Below are 23,434 nucleotides of genomic sequence, written 5' to 3'. Positions count from 1 at the left end.
CTGCATACCAGCTACCCTGCTCATGTGGCGTTTGAAGCCATGCTTTCTGAATGTCCTCCTTAAGGCCCTGTAGTCAGCATGCGGAGCAGGCTGTCTTTGCCACGACTGTTTCATGGAAACATCTGTCGCGTTTTCCTCTGCCTTCTCCCTGTTCAGTGGCTCATTCCTCCGACGTGTTAGTCTGTTTATCGCTCACAGAGGGAACCTGGCCTGCACTCTAGGCTTTTGCAGTTAGAGCAAAAGCTGGCGTTGTTACCAGTGGTGCAGACAAGCACAACATCGAGAGAGAAATTACTGGAGATTAAACTAGGCATAGAAAAAAATTCTACCATCTAAACTGACCCTAAAGTTCACATAAAAGTTTGGTGTGAAAGGCAGAAGGCCCATGCCTGGGACCCTGCTCCCCTGGGCTGTGCAGGATTGCCAAGGCTATGTCGCTGGCCTCCAGTGTCCAGGATGCACTTAACACTTTACGTTCCAGGTGGGGGAGTGTGAAAAGAGACATGTATGTGGTGTGACGCTGTGTGTGCCTGAGGAGAGGGGAGGCCGTGTGGTGTGAGGCTGTGTGTCCCTGAGGTGAAGGGAGGCCGTGTGGTGTGAGGCTGTGTGCTGTGACCCTGAGGTGAGGGGAGGCCGTGTGGTGTGAGGCTGTGTGTCCCTGAGGAGAGGGGAGGCCGTGTGGTGTGAGGCTGTGTGTCCCTGAGGTGAGGGGAGGCCGTGTGGTGTGAGGCTGTGTGTCCCTGAGGTGAGGGGAGGCCGTGTGGTGTGAGGCTGTGTGTCCCTGAGGTGAGGGGAGGCCGTGTGGTGTGAGGCTGTGTGTCCCTGAGGTGAGGGGAGGCCGTGTGGTGTGAGGCTGTGTGTCCCTGAGGTGAGGTGTGCTGGTCTCCTGGATTGGCTCTGCCTTTACAAGGGAAACACTCTCTCCTGGTTGATTTTTGCTTTTTTGTGTGTCAGGTCTACGAACAAAGGAAGTTGTTTCAGTTCTTGAGGCACATGTCCACACCTCTGGAAATCCCCTCTGCTGTGCAGGGTGTGTAGAAAGCAGGCAATGGGCCCGGCAGCGTGGCCTAGCGGCTAAAGTCCTCGCCTTGAACGCCCCAGGATCCCATATGGGCACCGGTTCTAATCCCGGCAGCTCCACTTCCCATCCAGCTCCCTGCCTATGGCCTGGGAAAGCAGTCGAGGACAGCCCAAAGCCTTGGGACCCTGCACCCGCGTGGGAGACCTGGAAGAGGAGGTTCCGGGTTCCCGGCTTCGGATCGGCGCTCACCGGTCCATTGCGGCTCTCTTCGGGAGTGAATCATCACATGGAAGATCTTCCTCTCTGTCTCTCCTCCTCTCTGTATATCCGGCTTTCCAATAATAATAAATATTTTAAAAATAAAAAAAAGAAAGAAAGAAAGCAGGCAATGGCAAACAGCCTGAACCTGCGGTTTGACTTTTTTCCTCCTTTGATAGGAACCGACCAGAAGCTGCTAGACAACATGACAGATGAGGGCAAGAAGCTGATGGCTACCACAAACTTGGTGCTCACCAAAGTTGCTGCTGACCTCATGTCGGGCACCGTTCTGATCAGGCACCTGGAGATGGTCCTGAAGCACAGGACCCAGTTTCTGAACATCTGGCGATTAAGTAAGGGCCAGGCTGCCCTGCAGTGGGCGCAGAGGGGTCACGGGGCATGGGCCTGCCCTGCAGCGGGCGCAGAGGGGTCACGGGGCATGGGCCTGCCCTGCAGCGGGCGCAGAGGGGTCACGGGACATGGGCCTGCCCTGCAGCGGGCGCAGAGGGGTCACGGGACATGGGCCTGCCCTGCAGCAGGCGCAGAGGGGTCACGGGACATTGGCCTGCCCTGCAGCGGGCGCAGAAGGGTCACGGGACATGGGCCTGCCCTGCAGTGGGCTCAGAGGGGTCACGGGGCATGGGCCTGCCCTGCAGTGGGCGCAGAGGGGTCACGGGGCATGGGCCTGCCCTGCAGCGGGCGCAGAGGGGTCACGGGGCATGGGCCTGCCCTGCAGCGGGCGCAGAGGGGTCACGGGACATGGGCCTGCCCTGAGGCAGCCACAGAGGGTCACGGGCCTCTGGGGCCACTGTGTGTGTGCTTGTGTGTGTGTCTGTGTGAGTACATCTGTGTGTCTTTTATACCTATATGTGTATTGTATGCATGTGTCTGCGTGTGTCTCTGCGTGTGGTTGTAGCTGTGTGTGTGTAAGTCTGTGCATGTGACTGTATGTGTGTGTCTGTGTGTCTGGGTGTGACTGTTTATGTCTGCACATGTGTATGTATTTGGGGTGACCGTGGCAGCCCTTATAAGGAGCTGCTCTTCTCAGCAAGTTCTGGGGGTCACCTGTAATTCTGGGCACAGTCCTGGCAGAGGGACTCCAAGCTTGTTTGCCAGGGTCCTGGATGGGGCACGGGGTCGATGATCTAACTGAGGGGTCACGGTGCCCCAGGCCCTCCTGCCAGCCCTCCGCGGGCCGGGGCAGTCAGTGCCGTTCAGAGCTAAGCGGGAGATGTGCACAGTGGAAAGTGGTTTCTGATGGTTTGCTCTGTTGGCCTTGACTTGCTGAGCTACCTTCCTGCTGTTTTCCAGAGGAAAAAAGTCCCTCCCCTCAAGAGGACCATCATGAGATGGAGAAGTTGCTGGAATGGAGGGAGGAGGAACTGAAGTTTCTGCAGGCCGAGCGGAGACGCGTGGACAGCCTCCTGAAGCAGTGTGAGAGGGTGAAGCACCTGGTGCGAGGTAGGCCTTCTCTGTTTACTTATGTATCTGCAACTCCTGCTTACAGAGAGAGAGATGTCTTCCATCTGCTGGGTCACTCCCTAAGAATCCACAGAGGCCAGAGCTGAGCGATGCTGAAGCCAGGGCCCAGGAGCTTCAGCCAAGTCTCCCATGTGGGTGCAGGGGCCATTTCCCAGTGCTTCTCCAGGCTGTTAGCAGGGAGATGGGGCGGAAACAGAGCAGACGGGACACGGACCAGTACTAGCATGGCCGCTTGCGTCATAGTGGCACTTTACTGGCTACGTCACAATACCAACCCCAAGGTGGTATTTTTCTTTTTCTTTTTTTTTAAATTTTATTTTATGATGCAATTCCATAGTCTTTTTTTCTCTTTCTTTTTTAAAAGATTTATTTATATTGCAAAGTCAGATACATATAGAGAGGAAGATCTTCTGTCCAATGATTCACCCCCACAAGCAGCCGCAACAGCCAGAGCTGAGCCGATCCGAAGCCAGGAGCCAGGAGCTTCCTCCAGGTCTCCGACATGGGTGCAGGTTCCCAAGGCTTTGAGCCGTCTTCGACTGCTTTCCCAGGCCACAAGCAGCGAGCTGGATGGGACGCGGGGCTGCCGGGATTAGAACCGGCGCCCATATGGGATCCCGGGGCATGTGCGAGGCAAGGACTTTAACTGCTAGGCCATGCCGTCGGGCCCCTTTTTTGTCTTTTTAATGTTAGTTTATTTAAAATGCAGACAGAGGGATAAGCAGACAGTAACATTCCACTTGCTGGTTCACTCAAATGCCAGCAAAGGCTAGGGTTGGGCGAGGTCGAAGCCAGGAGCCAGGAGCCCTGTCCACGTTTCCTCCGTAACTGACAACACCCAAGTCCCTGAGCCATCACCTGCTGCCTCTCAGGGTGCCAGGGAGGCGGGAGTGTGAGCAGGCCCGGGACTGCGTCATGTGAGTGTGCCCATGCACCTCTCGCGGAGAGCCTGAGAGGGCAGGGTTAGAGCGAGGCTTGCCGCGCGTGGATTACTGTGGCAGGCGTTTGTGCTTGCAGACTGCCCTGGAATTGCACAGCAGCCTCGCCTGTGGACTTCCCACTGTGGAAGCCGAGGCTTACAGCTTTACTGTTGCACTCTGCGCCCTGTGCACACAGCCTGCCCTCTCATGATGCCCTCCTCGGAGAAGGCTCACTCGTGCAAACACAGGAATACTTGGGGAACAGGAATGGACAAGATGGGCTTATTTTTGGGGTGTCGACATATTTTGAAATCCACACATAATTTTTCATCATTTACATTTTCCATACACTTAAAATAAATGCATTTGAAAGGCAGAGCGTGGGGGCTGCCGGCCCCTCGTGAGCTCTCCGAAGGCCCAGGATTCCCGCGCTTGGGCCAGGCTGAAGCCTCAACCCGGGTCTCAGTCCAGGCTTCCCCAGGAGCGCTTGGGTCCTCCCCAGCTGCTCTCTAGCGGGACAATAGCAGGCAGTTGGAATCAGAACCCAGGCGCTGTGAGGCGGCATGCAGGCCTCTCCGGCAGCTGCCTGATCCGCACCACAGCTGCCTCCTCTGGGCACTATTTTCGATGAAGACGTGTTTGTTTGTTATTACGATTTGAAAGCCAGAGTTGCAGACAGAGAGAAAGAGACCAAAATTTCCCATCTACTGGTTCACTCCCCAGATGACAACAGCCAAGGATGGACCAGGCTGAAGCCAAGAGCCAGGAACTTTTTCTATGTCTCCCATGCAGGTGCAGGGCTCCAAGGCTTTGGGCTGTCCTCTACTCTCCTAGGCCACAAGCAGGGAGCTGGATGGGAAGCGCAGCAGCTGGGGCACAAAATGGTGCCCTTATGGGATGTCCACACTTGCAGGTGGATGATTAGCTTTCTGAGCCACCACGATAGCCCTCTTATTTGTGTTTTAGAAGTAGAGACAGAACTCCCATCATTCCCAATTCATTGCTGGTCTCCCACTTGGGTGTTGAGGACCCAGGTGCTTGGGCCATCACTACGGAAGTCAGAGTTGGAAGGAAGTCAGAGTTGGGAGTGGAGCCAGATGTTGAATTTGGGCACTCCGGGGAGGACTTGGGTGTCTTAATGCTTGTGCAGAAACCTGGCCCCAGCTAGGGTTTCTGTCCGTAGAGAGGGGAGCTGGGTGCCGGCGCGGCTTCCGACACCTCCTCCTTTCCGCAGTGGATTTTGGAGAGATTGCTGTGCGGCACTTGGATGACCTCAGCCACAAAAGCCTGAACACAGCTGTGACCGTGCGCCTGTCCACCTCCTCGGACGAGGACTGGAACACACACTACTGCCTGTGTCCCCAGGACCGGGACATGGCTGAGGCCATCGACCGGCTGAAGGACAGCCATGTCTTCCAGCTCTGCTGGGAAGAAGCCGCGCGGTCCCTGGCCTGGCCTCTGCAGGCCTCAGAGCCACTGGGCAGTGCCAGGGACGAGCCTGGAATGCCAGTGGTGACCCTGGATGAGGCCCACACTCAGCTCTACCTTCCATGCTACGGGAAGTTTCTTAGGCTTTACATGAACCTGGAGTCAGGAGCCATCACCCTGGCAGAAGTGGATGTCATGTTCAAGGACTTTGTGAACAAGTCTGGTGAGCTGGTCCTAGAGCTCCAGACCATGTGCAGAGTGGTCAGGCGGCCCAAGAAGCATTGGATCTACAAGCGCATCAGTCAGATCGAGGAGTACCACAGCCTGCACCAGGCCGCCGGCGCGGCCAGGGAGATCATGCGGGTCAAAGAGAGTCTGGGCCTGACCGGCGATTTCGGTGTCCTTCGCACGTTATTGAACTTTGTAAGTCGTTGCTAGGAAGCCCGTGGCAGGCCTCCTGAGGAGCGGGGGACCTGGCGGCCCCCTTCAGGTTGTCCCTGAGGTGGGCTGTCCCAGGTCTTTGTTTCTGCCTTGATGTGTGACTAATGTGGCTGGTACTTAGTGGGTCAGGCATGTATATGTACATATATATATTGGAGTGATAGAGTTACAAAGACAGGCAGAGCTCTCTCATCCACTAGTTCCCTCCCCAGATGCCCACCACATCCATGGCTGGGTCAAGTTACAGCCACCCGGGTCTCCCACATGGTGGCGTGGCCCGAGGGCTTGGGTTGTACCCTTCAGTAACAGGGGGCTGGATCAGAAATGGAGTAGGTGGGACTTGAACTGGCAAGTAGTGACTTAGCCACTGCCCCTCGATGGGGGCTGCAGGAGTGCATTTTAAAGTCTGAGCAATGTGCTTAGCTGACAGGGTGGGGGAGTGGGGGCAGGGGGTCAGCAAGGGAGATGGGACCGTCCTGGAGGCCAGCGCATGCCCACTGGGCCACAGCAGAGCCTTGTCTCGTAGACGGATGACTTTGACAACTTCCGCCACGAGAAGCTGGACCGGATCAACACACAGCTCATCGAGGCGAAGCGGCTGCTGCAGGACATCAGCGAGCCGCGCTGCTGCTGCCTCAGGCAGCTGGGCCTGTGCCGCGAGTTCATCGGCTGGCTCCGGGACGCCCTGGCAGGTGAACCTGGAGGTCTTCCTGGCCCACCATGTGGTGCCCAGCCTATAGGAGGGCCCCCTTTGGGCACAGGCTGTGCTGAGGGCACCAGAGGGATGTGGAGCGTCCGGCTCCTGGGCTGCTGGTGGGAATTACGTTGGCAGGGGATTTTCCGTACTCTGGCTTCAGTCTCTTCCCTTTGCCCCTTAGCTTTGGCTTCCGGTTGAGATGACCAAGGGACCAGGCGAGGTGGGGACCGCCTGGCAATGTCCTCGGGAGGGCATGTGTCCTCCCCAGCTGGGGCTCAATGGCCTTGGCAGTTCTGAGGCTTCCCCGCAGGTGGAAAGGATGGGAGCAGGTGGCAGTGCCAGGGTGGGGGTGATGGCATGTGCTGGTCCCTCTCCCCTGGGGAGCTTGGCTGCCCCTAGCCGTGGTCTCTGGTCCCCCTTGACCGTGTCCTTTGAGTTGTAATTAGCCCCAGGATGATCACAGCTGTTTCTTAGTTTGGTGTTGCCATGCTATTGTGTGTATGTTGTGCTGCTGTGAGGACTGGAGGAAGGTGTGCAGACGTGGACCAGGGTCTGGGCTGGCGTGGGACCGAGGGGCAGCAGGGGTGGTGCCCTGGTTCTTACCGAAACCAGAGAGTGGATGGCATCCTGCCAGCCCCTTCACTGCCCATCTCCAGCTTCACATAGGAAGACACCCCAAGTTTGAATCTCGGGCTGACAGGGAGACACCCCAAATCCGCCTCCTCTTCTTCCTTCTCAAGACGTCAATGAGCTGAAGGTGTTCGTGGACCTGGCTTCCATCTCGGCCGGGGAGAACGACCTGGATGTGGACCGAGTGGCCTGCTTCCACGACGCTGTGCAGGGCTACGCGGCCTTGCTCTATAAGCTGGACACCACGGCCGGCTTCCAGACGTTCATGGAACACCTGCAGGAACTCTGGAAGGCCCTTGACAATGACCAGCACCTGCCCCAGAAGCTGGTGCGTCTCTTTTCTTTTAAGGACTTAGGTTTTTTTATTTGAAAGGCAGAATGTAGTTCTGAGAGAGGAGACGGAGGTCTTCCATCTGCTGGCTGAAACAGAGTGAGGCCAATCTAAGGTCAAGAGTTTCCTCCAGGTCGCCCATGTGGGTGCAGAGGCCAGGGGCTTGGCACACCTTGCTGCCTTCCCAGGCCGTCAGCAAGGAGCTGGCTGGGAAGTGGAGCAGCCAGGACTTGAACTGATGTTACTATTGGATGCTGGCACCAGCGGAGGCAACCCAGGCCGCAGCTGGTCAGTCTGCTCTAATCTGGAGGCAGGGTCAGCTGAGCCGCGTGGCAGCCTCGGCCTGGGGGCTGCAGGAGCCCCGCCCCCGGCGCGCCGTGTAGCCACTGCGAAGGATGGCTGCTTAGGACCGGAGTGTCCCAGGCAGGCTGTGCATGTTCTAGCTCGTGGTAGAGAAGGCCGTAGAATCGCTTCTCGGCCTTTTGACTAAGATCAAGTGTAGAAAAACATACAGAGCTGTATAAACAGCTTGGCACCCTGGAAGACATGCCTGCAGAGACAGGCTCAGAGGGAACAGGCCAACATGGGCCCAGCAGTTTTCTTGGGATGTACCAATGGATTTCTTTCACTTGAAAGGAATGACAGGAGTTTCTTCCAGCTCTCCCAGGGCCAGAGCTGGAGTAGCATGCTGCCCCACTGGGCCGGCCCAACTCTTGCTTTAGTTTTTGTCCTTTTCCCTGATTGATGCTGTGTTTTGCCGCCTCGGAAGCCCTTTTCAGGGTAAGCAGGTCTCTGTGCCAGGGCCGAGCCCACGGCATCGTGTAACTACCCAGGAGCCAGGTCTGGCCCCAGGACACTGAAGGAAAGGTTTGCTTCATCACCTGTAGAGGAGGTTTTCCCCATTGTCCTGCTTGTCCCCAGGACCACTAAGTGTCCTTGAGAGCCAGGGCTCCACAGCCCTGCAGAGCCAGCCTAGTCCCTGCAGAGCAATGGCTCTGCCTGGGCAGCCAAGCTGTGGTTACCCGTCTACATCCATGAGCACGAGAACCCCTGCCATGTGCCACACGCTGGTGTGTGTCCAGCCTGGTGTCAGGTCCCGGGCACACACAGGCCTGGCACCTGCTGCAGCCTGTGCCCTGGGGAAGGTGAGGGCCGTGGCGCTGGGGGTGGGGTGCAGGGCTGCAGGAGGAAGGGGAGGCGGACAGTCCTCTCCACCTGGGCCCCAGTGTGCCTCTGTCGCCCCGACAGTACGATTCTGCCAGGAACCTGGAGTGGCTGAAGACGGTGAAGGAGAGCCACGGGTCTGTGGAGCTGTCCTCACTGTCTCTGGCCACGGCCATCAACAGCCGCGGCATCTACATGATCCAGGCTCCCACTGAGGGTGAGAAGGTGAGGTGTCCCCGGTTCTCAGCACCCAGCGGGAGGGAGGGAGGGGGGACAGCCGTCCTCAAGGTCACTTGCTTCCCCTCACACTGCCTTCCACAGACTTCCCCCGACACGGTGCTCCGCCTGCTGCTGCCAGAGGCCCCCGGCGACCCCGACAGGGAGCGCAGCTACAGCCTGGACGAGCTGCAGGAGCTGCTCAACAAGCTAATGCTGCTGTCGGGCCAGAAGGAGCAAAGCAACTCTGAAGTGGAGAGATTTTCAGAGGTGGGGGTCGCTGGGCTGGGCCCCTCATGCCCAGCTGCCTGACAGGGCGAGGGGCTGCATTTGGGGTCTCCTAGAGAGAATGGCACAGCCATCAAGCCCCTGGAGATGGAGCCCCAAGGGGTCGCAACGCCCCCCCATCAGCCAGGACAGGACCTGGAGTACAGGCCCCAGGAGGGATGTTGGCTTGCTTTCCTCCTTCTCTGAGTCGACAACCAGTGCCCGCTGCTGGCGGTGGCCAGCCTGGGGTGAGCGTGGCCCTCAGCCTGCTGCCACTGTGTCCCCCATTCTACCGGTACCCCCCACCATTCTGTCTGGCCCTCGCAGTCAACGTCTCTTCTTTCTGTACCTTGTTGCTCCCCAGAGAAGACAGCTGGACCCACAGAAGGGAAGGCCTTGCGGGCCGTGGTGCAGGCTGAGGATCCCACCAGGGGCAGGAGGGGACCCCGAGTTCCAGGGTGAAAAGCCAGTAACCGCAGAGGGGACTGGGGCATGGGCTGTTGAGACCCCGTGTATGCGCTCACCACCCCGTTGCCCGTCTCCCAGGTGTTTAGCCGCGTGCAGCGGCTCGTGCGTGCCTTCCTGGACCTGCACTCAGCCGGAAACCTGCTGTTTCGCTCCTGGGCTGCCAAGGTCTACTGCTCGCCTCGGGGGGACGTGTCCATCTGCTTGGACTTTGGCCTGGCGCTGGGGGAGCAGCTGGTGGGCGGCGGGGACGTGCTGGAGCAGCTGGAGGCCGTGTGCCGGCCCCTGGAGCACTGCCTGCAGCTCTGGGAGGACTTCGTGACCCAGAAACGAAGCGAACATTTCTACCTGAACTTCTACACGGCCGAGCAGCTGGTCTACCTCAGCCGCGAGCTGCGGAAGGCGACGCCCAGCCAGGCTGCGCTCACCATGCTGTCCTTCCTCAAAAAGGACTGCACCCCGGCCGAGGTCTTTTGGGCCTCCTCTGGGAGCGAGCTGGAGGCCGCGGAGCACCGCACCAGCATCATGGCCGAACGGGTGGCAAAGCAGCTGCCTCGTGTGCTTGCTGCCGAGGACAGCCTCGGGGGGCAACTGAGGGTCTTCCTGGAGCAGGCCATGGGCTGCATGACCGCCTTCCTGCCCCACTGCCTGGACCTGCAGGCTCTGGGGAGCTTTCTGGCCCGCCTGGCCTGTGTGGGCGGGCCCCGCGTGCAGCGGCACCTCCCGCAGGGCCTGCAGGTGGGCCGGCCCAACCTGGTGCTATGTGACCAGGCCGAGGTGCTTCTGGCCGCCCTGGCTGTGTACATGCAGGCTCCGGAGCAGCCCCTGCCCAGCTACGACGAGGTGCTGCTCTGCACGCCGGCCACGACCTTCGAGGAGGTGGCGCTGCTGCTGCGCCGCTGCCTCACTCACGGCTCCCGCAGCCGCAAGGTCTACTGCCTGCTCTTCGGGGACCAGCTGAGCTACGAGGTGGCCTGCCGGGCGGAGGCGCTCTTCCACAGCCTGTGTGCCGGGCGCCACCGCGAGGACTACCAGCTCGTGCTGCTGTGTGACCGTGAGCGCGAGCATTGCTGCCTGCCCTCCGCCTTCAGCCAGGACAAGGTGCTGGTCACCCCCCAGGCGCCCCTGGAGGCAGTCCAGGCCTACCTGGCGCAGCACTTCCAGGTTCCCAAGTGGACCCGATCAGCAGCTACTGTCTTCAAGGACCAGATGTGTGTCAGGATCGTGGCGTCCGAGAGGGCCGGTGTCGGTAATGAGGGGCGTGGGGCGGGAGTGGGTGAGTCTGTGCTCCCCAGGGAGCCCCGCTGCCCTCCCATGTCCGGCAGAGGGTGACATAGAGGAAATGGCCGGAGTGGTGGGGACTGGGTCTGGGGTTGGACCCATAGGGTCTTCCCAGGTTTCGGGGGTCACTCTCACCCAGTTGCCCAAACCGGACAGCTGTCATGGCCCCTGCTCGCCGCTCTTCCAAGCAGGCACCTGTGGAATACTTAGCTTTGCATATATTCTGCAGCCCTTCTTGGTGCAGACGGTGGCAGGAGGAGGGGGGCAGGCAGTGCTGGGCACTGGTGCCCTGACCCACGTCGGTGAGCAGCCTGCTCCTCTTGGGGACACGGTGGTTTCCTCCTTCCAGCTTGGCCCCCGGCCCCTGCCACATTCCATGTTGAAGAATCATCCCCTCGCCCTCCCCACCCACCCACGAGTGCCTGGCCTTCTGGTCACTTGCACTGGCGGCCAGGGAGGACATAGAGAACAAGTGATGGCAGGGCATGAACTGGGTCGCCTTGCCCCCCAGCCCGTGGCCTGACCACCGCTCGTCTGCCCCCCAGCCAGGGGCCCGGCCCTGCCCTGCCCTGCCCTGCCCTGCCCTGCCCGTGGCCTGACCATGGCCTGACCACCTCTCGTCTGCCCCCCAGCCAGGGGCCCTGCCCTGCCCAGCCCTGCCCGTGGCCTGACCATGGCCTGACCACCGCTCGTCTGCCCCCCAGCCAGGGGCCCTGCCCAGCCCGTGGCCTGACCATGGCCTGACCACCTCTCGTCTGCCCCCCAGCCAGGGGCCCTGCCCAGCCCGTGGCCTGACCATGGCCTGACCACCTCTCGTCTGCCCCCCAGCCAGGGGCCCTGCCCTGCCCTGCCCTGCCCGTGGCCTGACCATGGCCTGACCACCACTCATCTGCCCCCCAGCCAGGGGCCCTGCCCTGCCCTGCCCGTGGCCTGACCATGGCCTGACCACCGCTCGTCTGCCCCCAGCCAGGGGCCCTGCCCTGCCCTGCCCGTGGCCTGACCACCTCTCGTCTGCCCCCAGCCAGGGACCCTGCCCTGCCCGTGGCCTGACCACCTCTCATCTGCCCCCAGCCAGGGGCCCTGCCCTGCCCATGGCCTGACCACCGCTCGTCTGCCCCTAGCCAGGGGCCCTGCCCTGCCCTGTCCGTGGCCTCACCACCTCTCGTCACCCTGCAGGGAAGTCTCTCTATGTGAAGAGACTGTGCAGCAGGCTGAAGCAGCTGCACGGCAAGGAGGCGCTCTGGAAGACAGTGCGCCTGATGGAGCCCCGAGTGGACGAGAGCCAGGTGCTCCACAGCCTCACGTCCTCTCTGGACGCTAACTTCCAGGCCAAGCCTGCCATATTCCACTTTGACGTGACCTCTTCTGTAAGTGCGCCCTGCCAAGGGCCCTGTGTCCGCGTTTTCTTACTTGTCTCTAGAGTACCTGTGTCGCCATGTCAGGAACACGGAACGTCGTGGTTGTTCTGGGCATGCGCGGATGCCAGGTGCTTCTGTCCTTAGGTGCGGACTGGCGTCTGGGCATTGCTTTTCAAGCTCCTTGTTCTGCGCTATTTAATGGACGTCAATGGGAAGATGTGGCTCCGGAGCCCATGCCATCTGTACGTCGTGGAGATCCTGCAGGAGAAGTCAGCGCTGCCCCGCAGGCCCTCACGGCTGGTACGAGAGCCTCCGGGCAGGGGGCAAGGCCATTTTGGGGGTCCCCACTTCTGCCTGAAGGTCGTGTTAGTAGACACATCTACTCTTTGGTTCCTTTTAAAGACTGAGCTTCGTTATTTGAAGGGCAGTGTGATGGTGATGGAGAGGCAGAGACAGACAGGAAAAGACCAGGGAGAGCTTCCATCTGCTGGCTCCCCAGTTGGCCACAACAACCCAAGCTGGGCCAGACCAAAGCCAGGAGCCAGGCACACAATCCTGGTCTCCCACGGGGTGCAGGGGCCCAGACAGCTGACCCATCCTCCGCTGTTTGCCCAGGCACATTGGCAGCAAGCTGCTGGAGCTGCCAGAGCTGCTGGAGCTCTGACACGGATGCCGGTCTCGTGGGAGGTGGCTTCACTGAATGACCCCCGAGAGCCAGTACCTCCACTCTGGTTTTAGTGTGCCTCATGGTGTGTATTAGCACTCGGGGATTAATGTCGAGTGCCTGGAACAGGCCTTCTCTGCTGCCCCACGCGAGCGGCCAGGGATGAGGGCTTTTGTCACTGAGCTCGCTTAGCCAAGGGGAGTTCTGTCTTTGTCACGCACACGCAGGTGCTCGGTGGAGCACTGAGCTGCGGAGGAGCGCAGCTCCCACCTTCAGCTTCTGCAAGACCTTAGGGCTGATCTGAACCCAGGGGACTGCGGGACGCCTCATCTCTTTCCGTGTTTTTGTCCTTCCCCTGTAAGGCCCGTGCGCCAGGACTCGCCATCGCGGAGGGTCAAAGTGCGTTGTGGCGAATGCGGAGCTGTAACCCCTGCTCACCTCTCTCTTCCTTCCCAGGGCACATATGGCCCGCAATACAGTTTTCTTGACATCTTCCCAAAAGTCACCTGCAGACCTCCCAAGGAAGTGATGACCTTGGGCCTGGGCACCCCACGGAGCCCCACGGAGCCCGGGATGGACGAGAAGAAGTTCCGCAGCGCGCCCTTCCAGAGGACATACCAGTACCTGAAACGGTTCCATGAGCACCAAGACCTGGACGCGTTCCGGTACCAGCCAGGCTCGGTGGAGGGCACCCCCGAGGAGTGCACGCAGCTGCTGCTCATCCACTGCGGAGTCGTGGACCCGTCGTGGGCGGAGCTGCAGAACTTCGCCAGCTTCCTCAACTACCAGCTCCAGGACTGCGAGAACTCGCTCTTCTGCAACTCAGCCTTCACTGGAGACACCCTGAGAGGCTTCAAGAACTTTGTGGTCACCTTCATGATCTTCATGGCCAGGGACTTTGCCACACCCACACTCCATACCTCCGACCAGAGCCCCGGGAAGCACCTGGTTGCCATGGACGGTGCCAGGGAGGAGGAGCTGGCCCCATTCCTGCTCCGCAAGCGGTGGGAGTCAGAGCCCCACCCCTACGTTTTCTTCAACAACGACCACGTGTCCATGACCTTCATCGGCTTCCACCTGCGGCCCAACCAGCGCGGCGGCGTGGACGCCATTGATCACCTCAGCGGGCGGGTCATCAAGAAGGACGTGATGACCCAGGAGCTGTACCGGGGGCTGCTGCTCCAGAAGGTCCCCTTCAATGTGGACTTCGACGCGTTGCCCAGAAACGAGAAGCTCGAGCGGCTGTGTCTGGCCCTGGGCATCCAGTGGCCCTTCGACCCCGACGAGACGTACGAGCTCACCACGGACAACATGCTGAAGATCCTGGCCATCGAGATGCGGCTCCGCTGCAGGATCCCCGTCGTCATCATGGGAGAAACGGGCTGCGGGAAGACCAGGTTGATCAAGTTCCTCAGTGACCTGCGCCGCAGGGGCGTCGGGACGCAGACCATGAAGCTGGTCAAGGTGCACGGCGGTACAACGGCCGACATGATACGCCGCAAGGTCTGTGAGGCTGAGGGCGATGCCGCCCGCAACAGGGAGCGGCACCAGCTGGACACGATCCTGTTCTTCGATGAGGCCAACACGACGGAGGCCGTGAGCTGCATCAAGGAGGTCCTGTGCGACGGCACGGTGGACGGCCGGCCCCTGAACAGGAACTCCGGCTTGCACATCATCGCGGCCTGCAACCCGTACCGCAAGCACTCCCCGGAGATGATCCGCCGCCTCGAGTCGGCCGGCCTGGGGTACAGGGTGAGCGCGCAGGAGACGGCCGACAGGCTGGGCTCCATCCCACTGCGCCAGCTGGTATACCGGGTCCATGCCCTGCTGCCGAGCCTGGTGCCCCTGGTGTGGGACTTCGGGCAGCTGAACGATGCGGCCGAGCACCTCTATATCTTGCAGATCGTCCAGCGGCTGGTGGGCTCCGCCCGTGTCAGCGAGGGCCACACGCGGGTGATGGCGGCGGCGCTGTCTGCCTCACAGGCCTTCATGCGGCGGAGCGAGCATGAGTGCAGCTTTGTCAGCCTCCGGGACGTGGAGCGCTGTGTGACAGTGTTCTGCTGGTTCCATGACCACAGCCAGTCGCTCCTGGAAAAGCTGAGCTCACTCCCAGGCCAGGCTGACAGCGCCTGCCCAAGAGACCCCGTGCTGTGGTCACTGGTGCTGGCCCTCGGGGTCTGTTACCACGCCTGCTTGGAGAGGAAGGAGTTATACTGGAAGGCGGTCTGCCTGCGGCTTCCGGCGCCCTATAATGACAGTCGTGTGGTCCTGAAGGAGATCAGCCGCGTGCAGGACCTCTTCCTGCACGGTGTGCCCTTGCGGCAGGCCATCGCCCGCAACGCGGCCCTGAAGGAGAACGTGTTCATGATGGTGATCTGCATCGAGCTCAAGATCCCGCTCTTCCTGGTGGGCAAGCCCGGAAGCTCCAAGTCCCTGGCCAAGACCATCGTGGCCGACGCCATGCAGGGCCCTGCCGCCCACTCGGAGCTCTTCCGGGGCCTGAAGCAGGTGCACCTCGTGTCCTTCCAGTGCAGCCCCCACTCCACCCCGCAGGGCATCATCGGCACCTTCCGGCAGTGCGCCCGCTTCCAGCAGGGCAAGGACCTGCAGCAGTACGTGTCCGTGGTGGTGCTGGACGAGGTGGGCCTGGCCGAAGACTCGCCCCAGATGCCCCTGAAGACCCTGCACCCTCTGCTGGAGGACGGATGCATCGAGGACGACCCGGCCCCCCACAAGAAAGTGGGCTTTGTGGGCATCTCCAACTGGGCCCTGGACCCGGCCAAGATGAACCGTGGCATCTTCGTGGCGCGTGGCAGCCCCGACGAGCTGGAGCTCATTGAGAGTGCCCGCGGCATCTGCTCCTCCGACAGCCTGGCACAGGAGCGCATCCAGGGCTACTTTGCGCCCTTCGCCCGGGCCTATGAGAGCGTGTGCCGCAGCCAGGACAAGGAGTTCTTTGGGCTCCGGGACTATTACAGCCTCATCAAAATGGTCTTCGCCACGGCCAAGACCTCGTTCCCGGAGCCACCCCTGCGGGACATCGCCCGGGCCATCCTCCGCAACTTCAGTGGCAGGGACGACGTGCAGGCGCTGGCCATCTTCGCGGCCAGCCTGCCGGGGGCCAAGGTCTCCGAGGAGCTCAGCACCCTCCAGCTCATCAGAGAGAACATTTTTGGGACCGCGCAGATGTCGGCCGCGGGGCCGGAGGAGGCCGAGGTGCGCTACCTGCTCGTTCTCACCAAGAACTACGCGGCCCTGCAGATCCTGCAGCAGCTCTTCGTCGCCGAGGGGCGGCAGCCTGAGATCATTTTTGGGTCCAGCTTCCCCAGGGACCAGGAGTACACCCAGATCTGCCGCAACATCAACCGCGTGAAAGTCTGCATGGAGACCGGCAGGATGGTGGTGCTGCTCAACCTGCAGAGCCTCTACGAGAGCCTGTACGACGCGCTCAACCAGTACTACGTGCGCCTCGGCGGCCACAAGTACGTGGACCTGGGCCTGGGCACGCACCGTGTCAAGTGCCGCGTGCACCCCGCCTTCCGCCTGGTCGTCATCGAGGAGAAGGAGGTGGTCTACCGGCACTTCCCCATCCCGCTCATCAACCGCCTCGAGAAGCACTACCTGGACCTGCACACGGTGCTGCGGCCCTGGCAGAGGGCCATCGCCAAGGAGCTCAAGGGCTGGGTGGCCCAGTTCGTCGAGCTGCAGCCGGGCCAGCTGCTGGCCCAGCACAAGTACAGCCCCGCCGACGTCTTCATCGGGTACCACTCGGACACGTGCGCCTCCGTGGTGCTGCAGGTGGCCGAGAGGCAGGGAGTCCACGAGGTCACGGACGAGCTCTACCAGAAGGTGTTCGAGGAGGCCAAGCGGACGCTGCTGCGCTGTGCCACGCCCGATGCCGTGGTCCGGCTGAGCGCCTCGTTGCTGGGCAGCTTCACGGCCCAGGGGCTGGCACGGGAGTACCGGCACTCACGGCAGCATGACTCGTTCGCCGACTTCCTGCAGGCGCAGCTCCGCGCAGTGGACCCGGGACGCGGCGCTGTCTTTACGGAGGTGAATCTTGCCTGTGGCTTGACCCCATCCTCATGTGCCCGAGGGTCCTGAGTGTCAGGAGCTCCTGGCAACCCGTGGGCGGGGTGTTCCTGGAGGCACGGGCCCTGCCAGCCTTTCCCCGTGCCGTTCCATTTTACCAAGTTTGGAGTACATGTTTTGTTGATTTATTTTAAGGCTGCAGAGCAGCAGAGGGACAGAGATGAGACAGAGGTTCACTCCAGTCCTGGCTAGAGTGCCAGGGGCTGCTGCAGAGAGAAGCCAGGAGCTTGGGGCTTGGCCTCCTGCGTGTACGCACAGCTGAGTCTGCGCCGCCCCCCAGGTCACCACGTTCTCTGGGCTGCTGACGAACCATGACTGCGAGGGCCTGGCGGCAGAGCTGGGGGACGGGGCCCCCCGGCTCACGATGCTGTCGCTGCAGCAGTTCGACACCCAGTACTCATTCCTGAAGGAAGTCCGGTGAGGCGGCCCCTGCGGTCCCGGGCGTGTGGTGGCCACCATGCGCCACCTGGCCACCTGCTCAGCTGCCCCGCGTCCAGTCCCTGCTGCTGTTGGCCTCTGCACCCCAGACGCTATCCTTGTGTCCCTCTCCTTGTTGGCATGGGCACTGACTGGCATCATTTCTTGGCTTCCAGAAAGTGCTTGATGAAGACGGCCAGGTGTAAGATTCTCATTATCCAGGCGGATTTTGAAGACGGCGTGCACAGCGCTCAGCTCATCGCATCAGCTAAGTGCGTTGTCCCTGTCCTCAGAGGTGCTGGAGATCCCACGCTGGAGGAGCACAGGGCAGAGCAGTGTTGACAGGGTGCCAGGGGGCTGCTGTTTTGCTGTTGGCTGCATCTACAAGTGTCTGGTCGGTAGCTGGCCTCAGCTTTGTGGGGGCAGCAGCTGGGCGCCCTGGACTGAGTTCCGAGCTCCTGGCTCTGGCCCAGCCCCTGGGTTGGGTGCTGGCTGTTGCAGGTCGTTGCCAGACTGACCCAGTCGTGGTCAGTCTCTCAAACACATAAATAAATCTCTAGGCACTTAAGCAGTGTCCCTGGTCAGACATGTGCAGGTGTGTTTTGGTGGTTGCTCACTCTGCCTTTCTACAACTTCCTTTGGTCTAGTGCAGGTTCCAGGACCATGGCAGTTTACAAAGGCCTTGATTTTTATTTTATTTTCCCTAACCCTGGATCCTTCCCAGCCTGATTAACTATGTGAACATTATCTAATTAATTGAAAAAAAAACTCACATATCTGAAAGGCAGAGTTATAAGGAGAGAAGGTGCGTGAGCCATCTGCTGGGTCACTCTGCGCACAGCCACGATGGCAGCGCTGAGCTGCTCTCAAGCCGGGAGCTTCAGGCCAGTCTCCCATGTGGGTGCAGAGGCCCTGCTCTGCTGCTTCCCCGGGCACGTCAGGGAGCTGGATGGCAAGTGGAGCAGTCAGGACTTGAACTGGCAGCCCTATGGGATGCCTGTGGCAGCTCTACCTGCTGCGTCGTGACTCTGGCCTCTTAGCAGTCTCCGCTGGACATCTCCAGAATGTTCATGGGAAAATGAAATTTTCACAACTGTTGCATTATTCCCTGATTTTACAAGGGACCCTTTGAAAGTGCCGCAGGAAGCCATGTTGTGTTCCACGGCTGAGTCAGAGCCCCGTGGAAGGCTGGTGTGGCTGCAGGCTCCCTGAGCGGAGTCTTGCCTGGCAGGGAGCTCCGTGTGAGGGTGGCCAGCACAGCCCGCAGGACATGGCTGCGACCCCAGGGGAGGGCAGGTCTGCTGGGAGAGGATCCCCCCAGCTCCTGGAGGAAGATCCAGGCTGTGCCCTGATCCCGGGCCCATGGGGCCATCCCTGCGCCCCTGCAGCCACACCCCTGCGCCCCTGCAGCCACACCCCGGCTAGCTTCATGCCCCTGGGCTAGCTTCGCGCTCATCCCTGCCCTTGTTGCCCTAGGTACTCCGCCACCAACGAGATCAACAAAGCACTGGGCGCAGAGGACTGTGTGTCGGTGTGCTTCATCACCAAGCTGTCACGGATGGACAGCAGCACGTCCTTCGTGGGATTCCAGGGAGGTGAGCCTGCGCGCCGGCTGCAGCTCAGTGCCCCTGCCCTCCGAGCCACGCCGCGGGCCTGGGTCTGAGCTGTGCCTCCTCCCTGCTCCGGCAACTGCTGCTACATTTCTGTCCGTAGCACGGGCCCGCTGCACATGGTGCTGCCCGCGCGGTCTCTGCTTCCACGGGCCCAGGGCACAGCTCTGTCAATTTCATGGGCACTAATGCCCCACTTCAGGCAGGAAGGCTGACCGCAAATCTCTCTTCTGTCTCTGAAATCATCGCCAGCTATGTATTATATAAGAAAGGTGATGCCTCCTGCGTCTTTTCTGACTGGCAGGATGGTAATGTGTCGGCCACGGGCCACATCCACCAGCCGTTCTTGTTTGTTTATTTTTTATACAAAAGCAAAGTTACAGAGAGAGAGAGATTTTCTATCGCTGGGCTCACTCTCCAGATGACTAGTGCACAGCTGGGCCAGTCCAAAGCCAGGAATGTGGAGCATCTTCTGGGTCTCACCTGTGGGCACCAGGACCCAAGGACTTGGGCCACCCCCTGCTGCTTTCCCAGGCACATTAGCGGGGAGCTGGACAGGAAGTGTTGCAGACAGGACACGAACCGCCACCCGTATGGATGCAGGTGCTGCAGACAGGGGCGTAGCCCACTGTACCACAGTGCCAGCCCCAAACACTCAGTGTTAGGTGAAAGCTGTTGACATGTCTCAGGTGGATATGAGATCGCTGTGCCCTTGCTGCGTGTCAGGGGTAGCCATGCCTGCAGCAGCCGTGGACATGACTGGGTCATCTGGTGTGTGCTGGGAGCCAGAGAGGCCACCGACCAGTAGGTTCCAGAAGGTTCCAGTGGCGCCTCTCTTGCAGGGCTGTGGCTGTCGGTGCACATTGACGACCTACACAGGTCCACAGCCATGGCCTCTGACGTGACCAGGCTGCAGAACGTCTCCATCAGTCAGCTGTTCCTGCCAGGAGACGGCCCTGGGCGTGAGTCGCAGCAGTGGGCACGGGTGGGCATCCAGGGGCGGGCATCCCCTACCTTTGCCACCTTTGAGTCGCAGCAGCTGCATTCAGCAGGAGCCAGCGTGTGTGTGCAGCCCTCACCGGCTCCCAGTCGCTGTTGCGCGTGCATAAACGTAGGAAGTGAGCGTGTGGAGAGGCAGCCAGGGGTCCCTGAGGGGCGGTGGGGCTCTGAGTGCAGCCCTGGGAGGCCCCTGCATGTGCGTTTGCTGACCTCTGCTTGGCTTCCAGTGGAAGGCAGCGACAAGGAGGCCATGGACACAGACGCTCAGGTGGTGGACAGGGAGACAGAGGACACAGAGGAGATGGGATGTGATGCCTCAGTGCCTGCCAGCAGCACTGTGAGTGGCCACGTGGGGCTGTGTGGGGCTGGCCCTGCCCTCAGCGCTGGACGAGGCCTGCTGCCTGCTCCGTGAAATCTCTTGGGGTTCACTCTGCCCCGAGGATCCCACAGTTAGCTCCCGCCAGGCAGCAGCATTCCCCAGGCTGGGAGAGGAGCCGTGGGCCCCGGCCTGTGCTTGGTGTGTGTGCTGACCATGGCCATTGGCAGGTGCCCATCCTGGACACTACCCAGCTGCTACAGAGCTGCGTGCAGAGCGCCGTGGGGATGCTCCGAGACCGGGCGGAGAGCTGCCAGCGCAACATGAGGAGGGTGGAGCTGCTGCTCGGCCTCCTGGCCGAGGACGGTGAGCACAGCTCCATGACCATCCCCCTTCCCAGCTGCCCCCTGCCCAGGGCTGGGCTCTAGCCTGGTGCGCTTCTGAAACTGTAGAGCTTCTCTCGACTTTGGCTCTCAAGCATTCCCTGGGGATGGGCAGCTCTGTGTTCTGTGCTGTGGAGGCATGGCGGGGCCTGGACGGTGCAGCTGGGGCCGCAAGGTGGGTCCACGGCCTGGGTCCAGTGTTGGCCTCTTGCCTCTTTGCAGTGTCCTTCCAGCAAGTGTCCAGGATGCGCCTGCATGTTCTTCTGAAGAGGCAGGAGAGCCAGGCTTGCAGTCAGAGAGAGTGGGTGATGCGGGTGGCCTCGAACCAGGACGCACTCCAGGAGGCCGGCACCTTCAGGTACCCAGACATGGGTGGGGCAGCCCAGGACGGGGCAGGGTGCACTTGGCCGCCTGAATTGCTCCGGGTGCTGCTCTTCCCTTTGCTGCCACTCTGCTTGCTAAGTGGATTCCATGGGGATGACAGTAGACTCCCCTGGTGGGGCCTGCCAAGGGACAGCCTGCTGGCTTGGGCCACAGTGGGGGCTGCAGGAGGGGAGCAGGCCTCGGCATGACATCACAAGGCACACAGGGGTCGGCCCACGGGCATCACTGGGCGTCCCTGGCTCTTCCCCTTGTTTGCTGTTTTTGGTTTTTGGCTAAAGGCAGAACAAGATCTCCTGTGTGTTGGTACACTCTCCTGTTGGTTGCAACGGCCAGGGCTGACCAGGCCCCAGGACAGAGCCCAGACCCCCTCCTGGTGTCCTGCGTGGGGATCGGGGCCAAGGGCTTAATACATACAGGAGGGACAGTTCTCTGGCTGTGGTACATACAGGAGGGGGCAGTGACCCTCCTGCTGCCGCCTGTGTCTCTGGGGTGTGTGTAGACAGCCGTCAAGGCCTCGTCTCGTGTTCAGACAGTGTCCGTAGCGTTCCTGGCTTCTGCACTAGCCACTGTGCTCCTGTTCGGACCTGGGCTGCATTCTGTCTGCGTCATCCAGTGTGTGTGTGTGTTCACCCACACTGATGCCTTTTCTCTTAAGATACTGTTGCTTTCCAGCCGAGTTTGCCCATGATTTTCTTTATAGAACCAGGTGACTAACTATTTCCGGGAAACAGGTGCATTAAAATCAAATGAAGCAAAAAAAAAAAAATCAAATGAAGCGAGGGTGGCCGAGCCTTGTCGGTGACCCCTGGGAGGCCACAGCGGGTCCCAGTCAAGGGCACGCCGGCGGCGCTGTGATGGTGCAGCCCCCAGTGGGCCCCGTCTCTTTGTGCTGCAGGAACTCCCTGTGGAAGCGTGTGCAGAGCGTGGTCACCCCTCTCCTGGCCAGCATGGTGGCATCCCTCGATAGGGACGGCAACCTGGAGCTGCTGGCTAGGCCGCACGCCCCTGCCTGGACACGGCCTCTCTGGATGTTCATCTTCAGGGACACCAAGCTGCTGGACATCCCCCTGGTGACGAGTGATGTGAGGTAGCTGGAGGCACTCCCACCCGCCCCCCGCGTAGAGCGTGGCCGTCGCTGTGAGAGTCACACAGAGGGCCTTGGCGTTGTTGTGGCCACAGGACGTGCACTGAGTCCCGACAAGCTCCGGTCTCCTCGCGCTCTCTCCCACGCTGGCCACACCCGTGTGTCGGGGATGCCGTGGGCCTGTGCTCCATTCCCTGTCCCTCATTCTCTGGGGGAGCCGTGGGGCCTTGCCCTCGGCCTACCTAGTCTGTGACCTGGGCTAGGAAGGAAGATATGACGCGAGAAGGCAGATGCTGCTGCTTTCAGAGAGCGGTCCTTGGTGGGGCTTGCGCGGGCGTGTGGGTGCTGGAGCCCTGTGCCTCCATGGACGGCGGGCCGCCCGCGGCTGGCTCCAGTATCTGCACAGCAGGCCGCCCGCGGCTGGCTGGCTCCGGTGTCTGAGCCCGGGAGCGTGAGGCTGGAATAGACCTGCGGCTGTCCAGTGGCCCCCCTGCCATGTCCTTGAGGGTGTGCGTGCAGGGCCCCGTCCTGCGTCTTCCTTGGCCTCACCACACCCCTTCTTCCTTCCTCTTGCAGCAGATCGAAAGGTGACATCATGGTGGAGAACTCCATGAGTCTGCCCAAGAACTCGGCCAACCACACCCCGTTTAGCTGGAGGATCAGGGACTACCTGGAAGAGCTATGGATCCAGGCTCAGTACATCACCAGTGCTGAAGGTGAGGCCCCTGGGGGCCAGTGCACCAGTTGCTGCTCTCCGAGAGCAAGGCTGCCCATAACACACAAACACGTAGCTTCCAGAAACTTCCAGAAAAACTTCCGACTTTCTGGTTTCTATTTTTATTTTTACTTGAAAAGCAGAGAGAGAAAGCTCCTCCATCTGTCTCACTCCCAAATGGCTGCTACTGAGCCGATCTGAAGCCAGGAGCCAGGAGCTCCTAGGTCTCCACGTGGGTGTAGGGGTGCAAGTGCTCAGGCTGCCCTCTGCCAGTTTCCCAGGCCACAAGCAGGGAACTATACGGGAAGTGGAGCAGCCAGGACTCAGACTGGTGCCCACGTGGGATGCTCTCCACGCAGGCAGAGGGTTAGTGTGATACAGCACACAACATCGGGTTGATGTCACAAGTTTTGTAGGTGAACATCTGTGCCCTGCAAAAGGCATGTGCTCCTTCAGGGGCCTCAGCCCGCTTGCCCATCTTGCCTCAGTGACGTGTGCCCTGGCACCTAGCAACCTCCCCCAGAAGACTGCCCGGTCTGCATGGTCTGAGCCTGGGCAAGACGTGGCCGCCACTGGATCTGGGGGCTCCCCAAGCACAGTCCACACGCAGGCGCACAATACCCTATCTCAGATGGCCTTTTTTGTGGTTGTTGTTTTTGTTTTACATTTTCAAAAAGTGTGTTTGTTTGTATTTCAAAGAGTTAGGAAAAGAGATCTTCCATCCACTGGTTCACTGTTCAAATGGCTGCACTCCCACATGGCTCAGGGGTCTGAGGACTCAGGCCACAATCAGGGAGCTGGTGGGAAGTGG

The 23,434-nt window shown here is 60.6% G+C and overlaps 2 protein-coding genes across 2 annotated transcripts in view; both read left to right on the top strand.

The window, feature by feature from the left end:
• GAA (alpha glucosidase) overlaps positions 1–23,434 on the top strand; it is a 164,696-nt gene that overhangs the window by 76,823 nt on the left and 64,439 nt on the right. The window lies entirely within an intron of this gene.
• RNF213 (ring finger protein 213) overlaps positions 1–23,434 on the top strand; it is a 68,812-nt gene that overhangs the window by 25,316 nt on the left and 20,062 nt on the right. The window contains exons 20-39 of the mRNA XM_058675702.1: positions 1,459–1,632; positions 2,591–2,740; positions 4,916–5,532; positions 6,077–6,242; positions 6,988–7,205; positions 8,457–8,597; positions 8,694–8,858; positions 9,402–10,569; positions 11,778–11,968; positions 12,104–12,259; positions 13,080–16,676; positions 16,996–17,132; positions 17,309–17,404; positions 18,609–18,727; positions 19,585–19,704; positions 19,969–20,078; positions 20,288–20,423; positions 20,663–20,798; positions 21,720–21,911; positions 22,485–22,624. Of these exons, the coding sequence (XP_058531685.1) occupies positions 1,459–1,632; positions 2,591–2,740; positions 4,916–5,532; positions 6,077–6,242; positions 6,988–7,205; positions 8,457–8,597; positions 8,694–8,858; positions 9,402–10,569; positions 11,778–11,968; positions 12,104–12,259; positions 13,080–16,676; positions 16,996–17,132; positions 17,309–17,404; positions 18,609–18,727; positions 19,585–19,704; positions 19,969–20,078; positions 20,288–20,423; positions 20,663–20,798; positions 21,720–21,911; positions 22,485–22,624 (7,929 nt within the window). The remainder of the gene's footprint in view (positions 1–1,458; positions 1,633–2,590; positions 2,741–4,915; positions 5,533–6,076; positions 6,243–6,987; positions 7,206–8,456; positions 8,598–8,693; positions 8,859–9,401; positions 10,570–11,777; positions 11,969–12,103; positions 12,260–13,079; positions 16,677–16,995; positions 17,133–17,308; positions 17,405–18,608; positions 18,728–19,584; positions 19,705–19,968; positions 20,079–20,287; positions 20,424–20,662; positions 20,799–21,719; positions 21,912–22,484; positions 22,625–23,434) is intronic.

This window comes from Ochotona princeps, chromosome 17 (genome assembly GCF_030435755.1).
Source record: "Ochotona princeps isolate mOchPri1 chromosome 17, mOchPri1.hap1, whole genome shotgun sequence".
NCBI classification, from domain to species: Eukaryota; Metazoa; Chordata; class Mammalia; order Lagomorpha; family Ochotonidae; genus Ochotona; species Ochotona princeps.
This window is presented reverse-complemented; position numbering and strand designations above follow the sequence as displayed.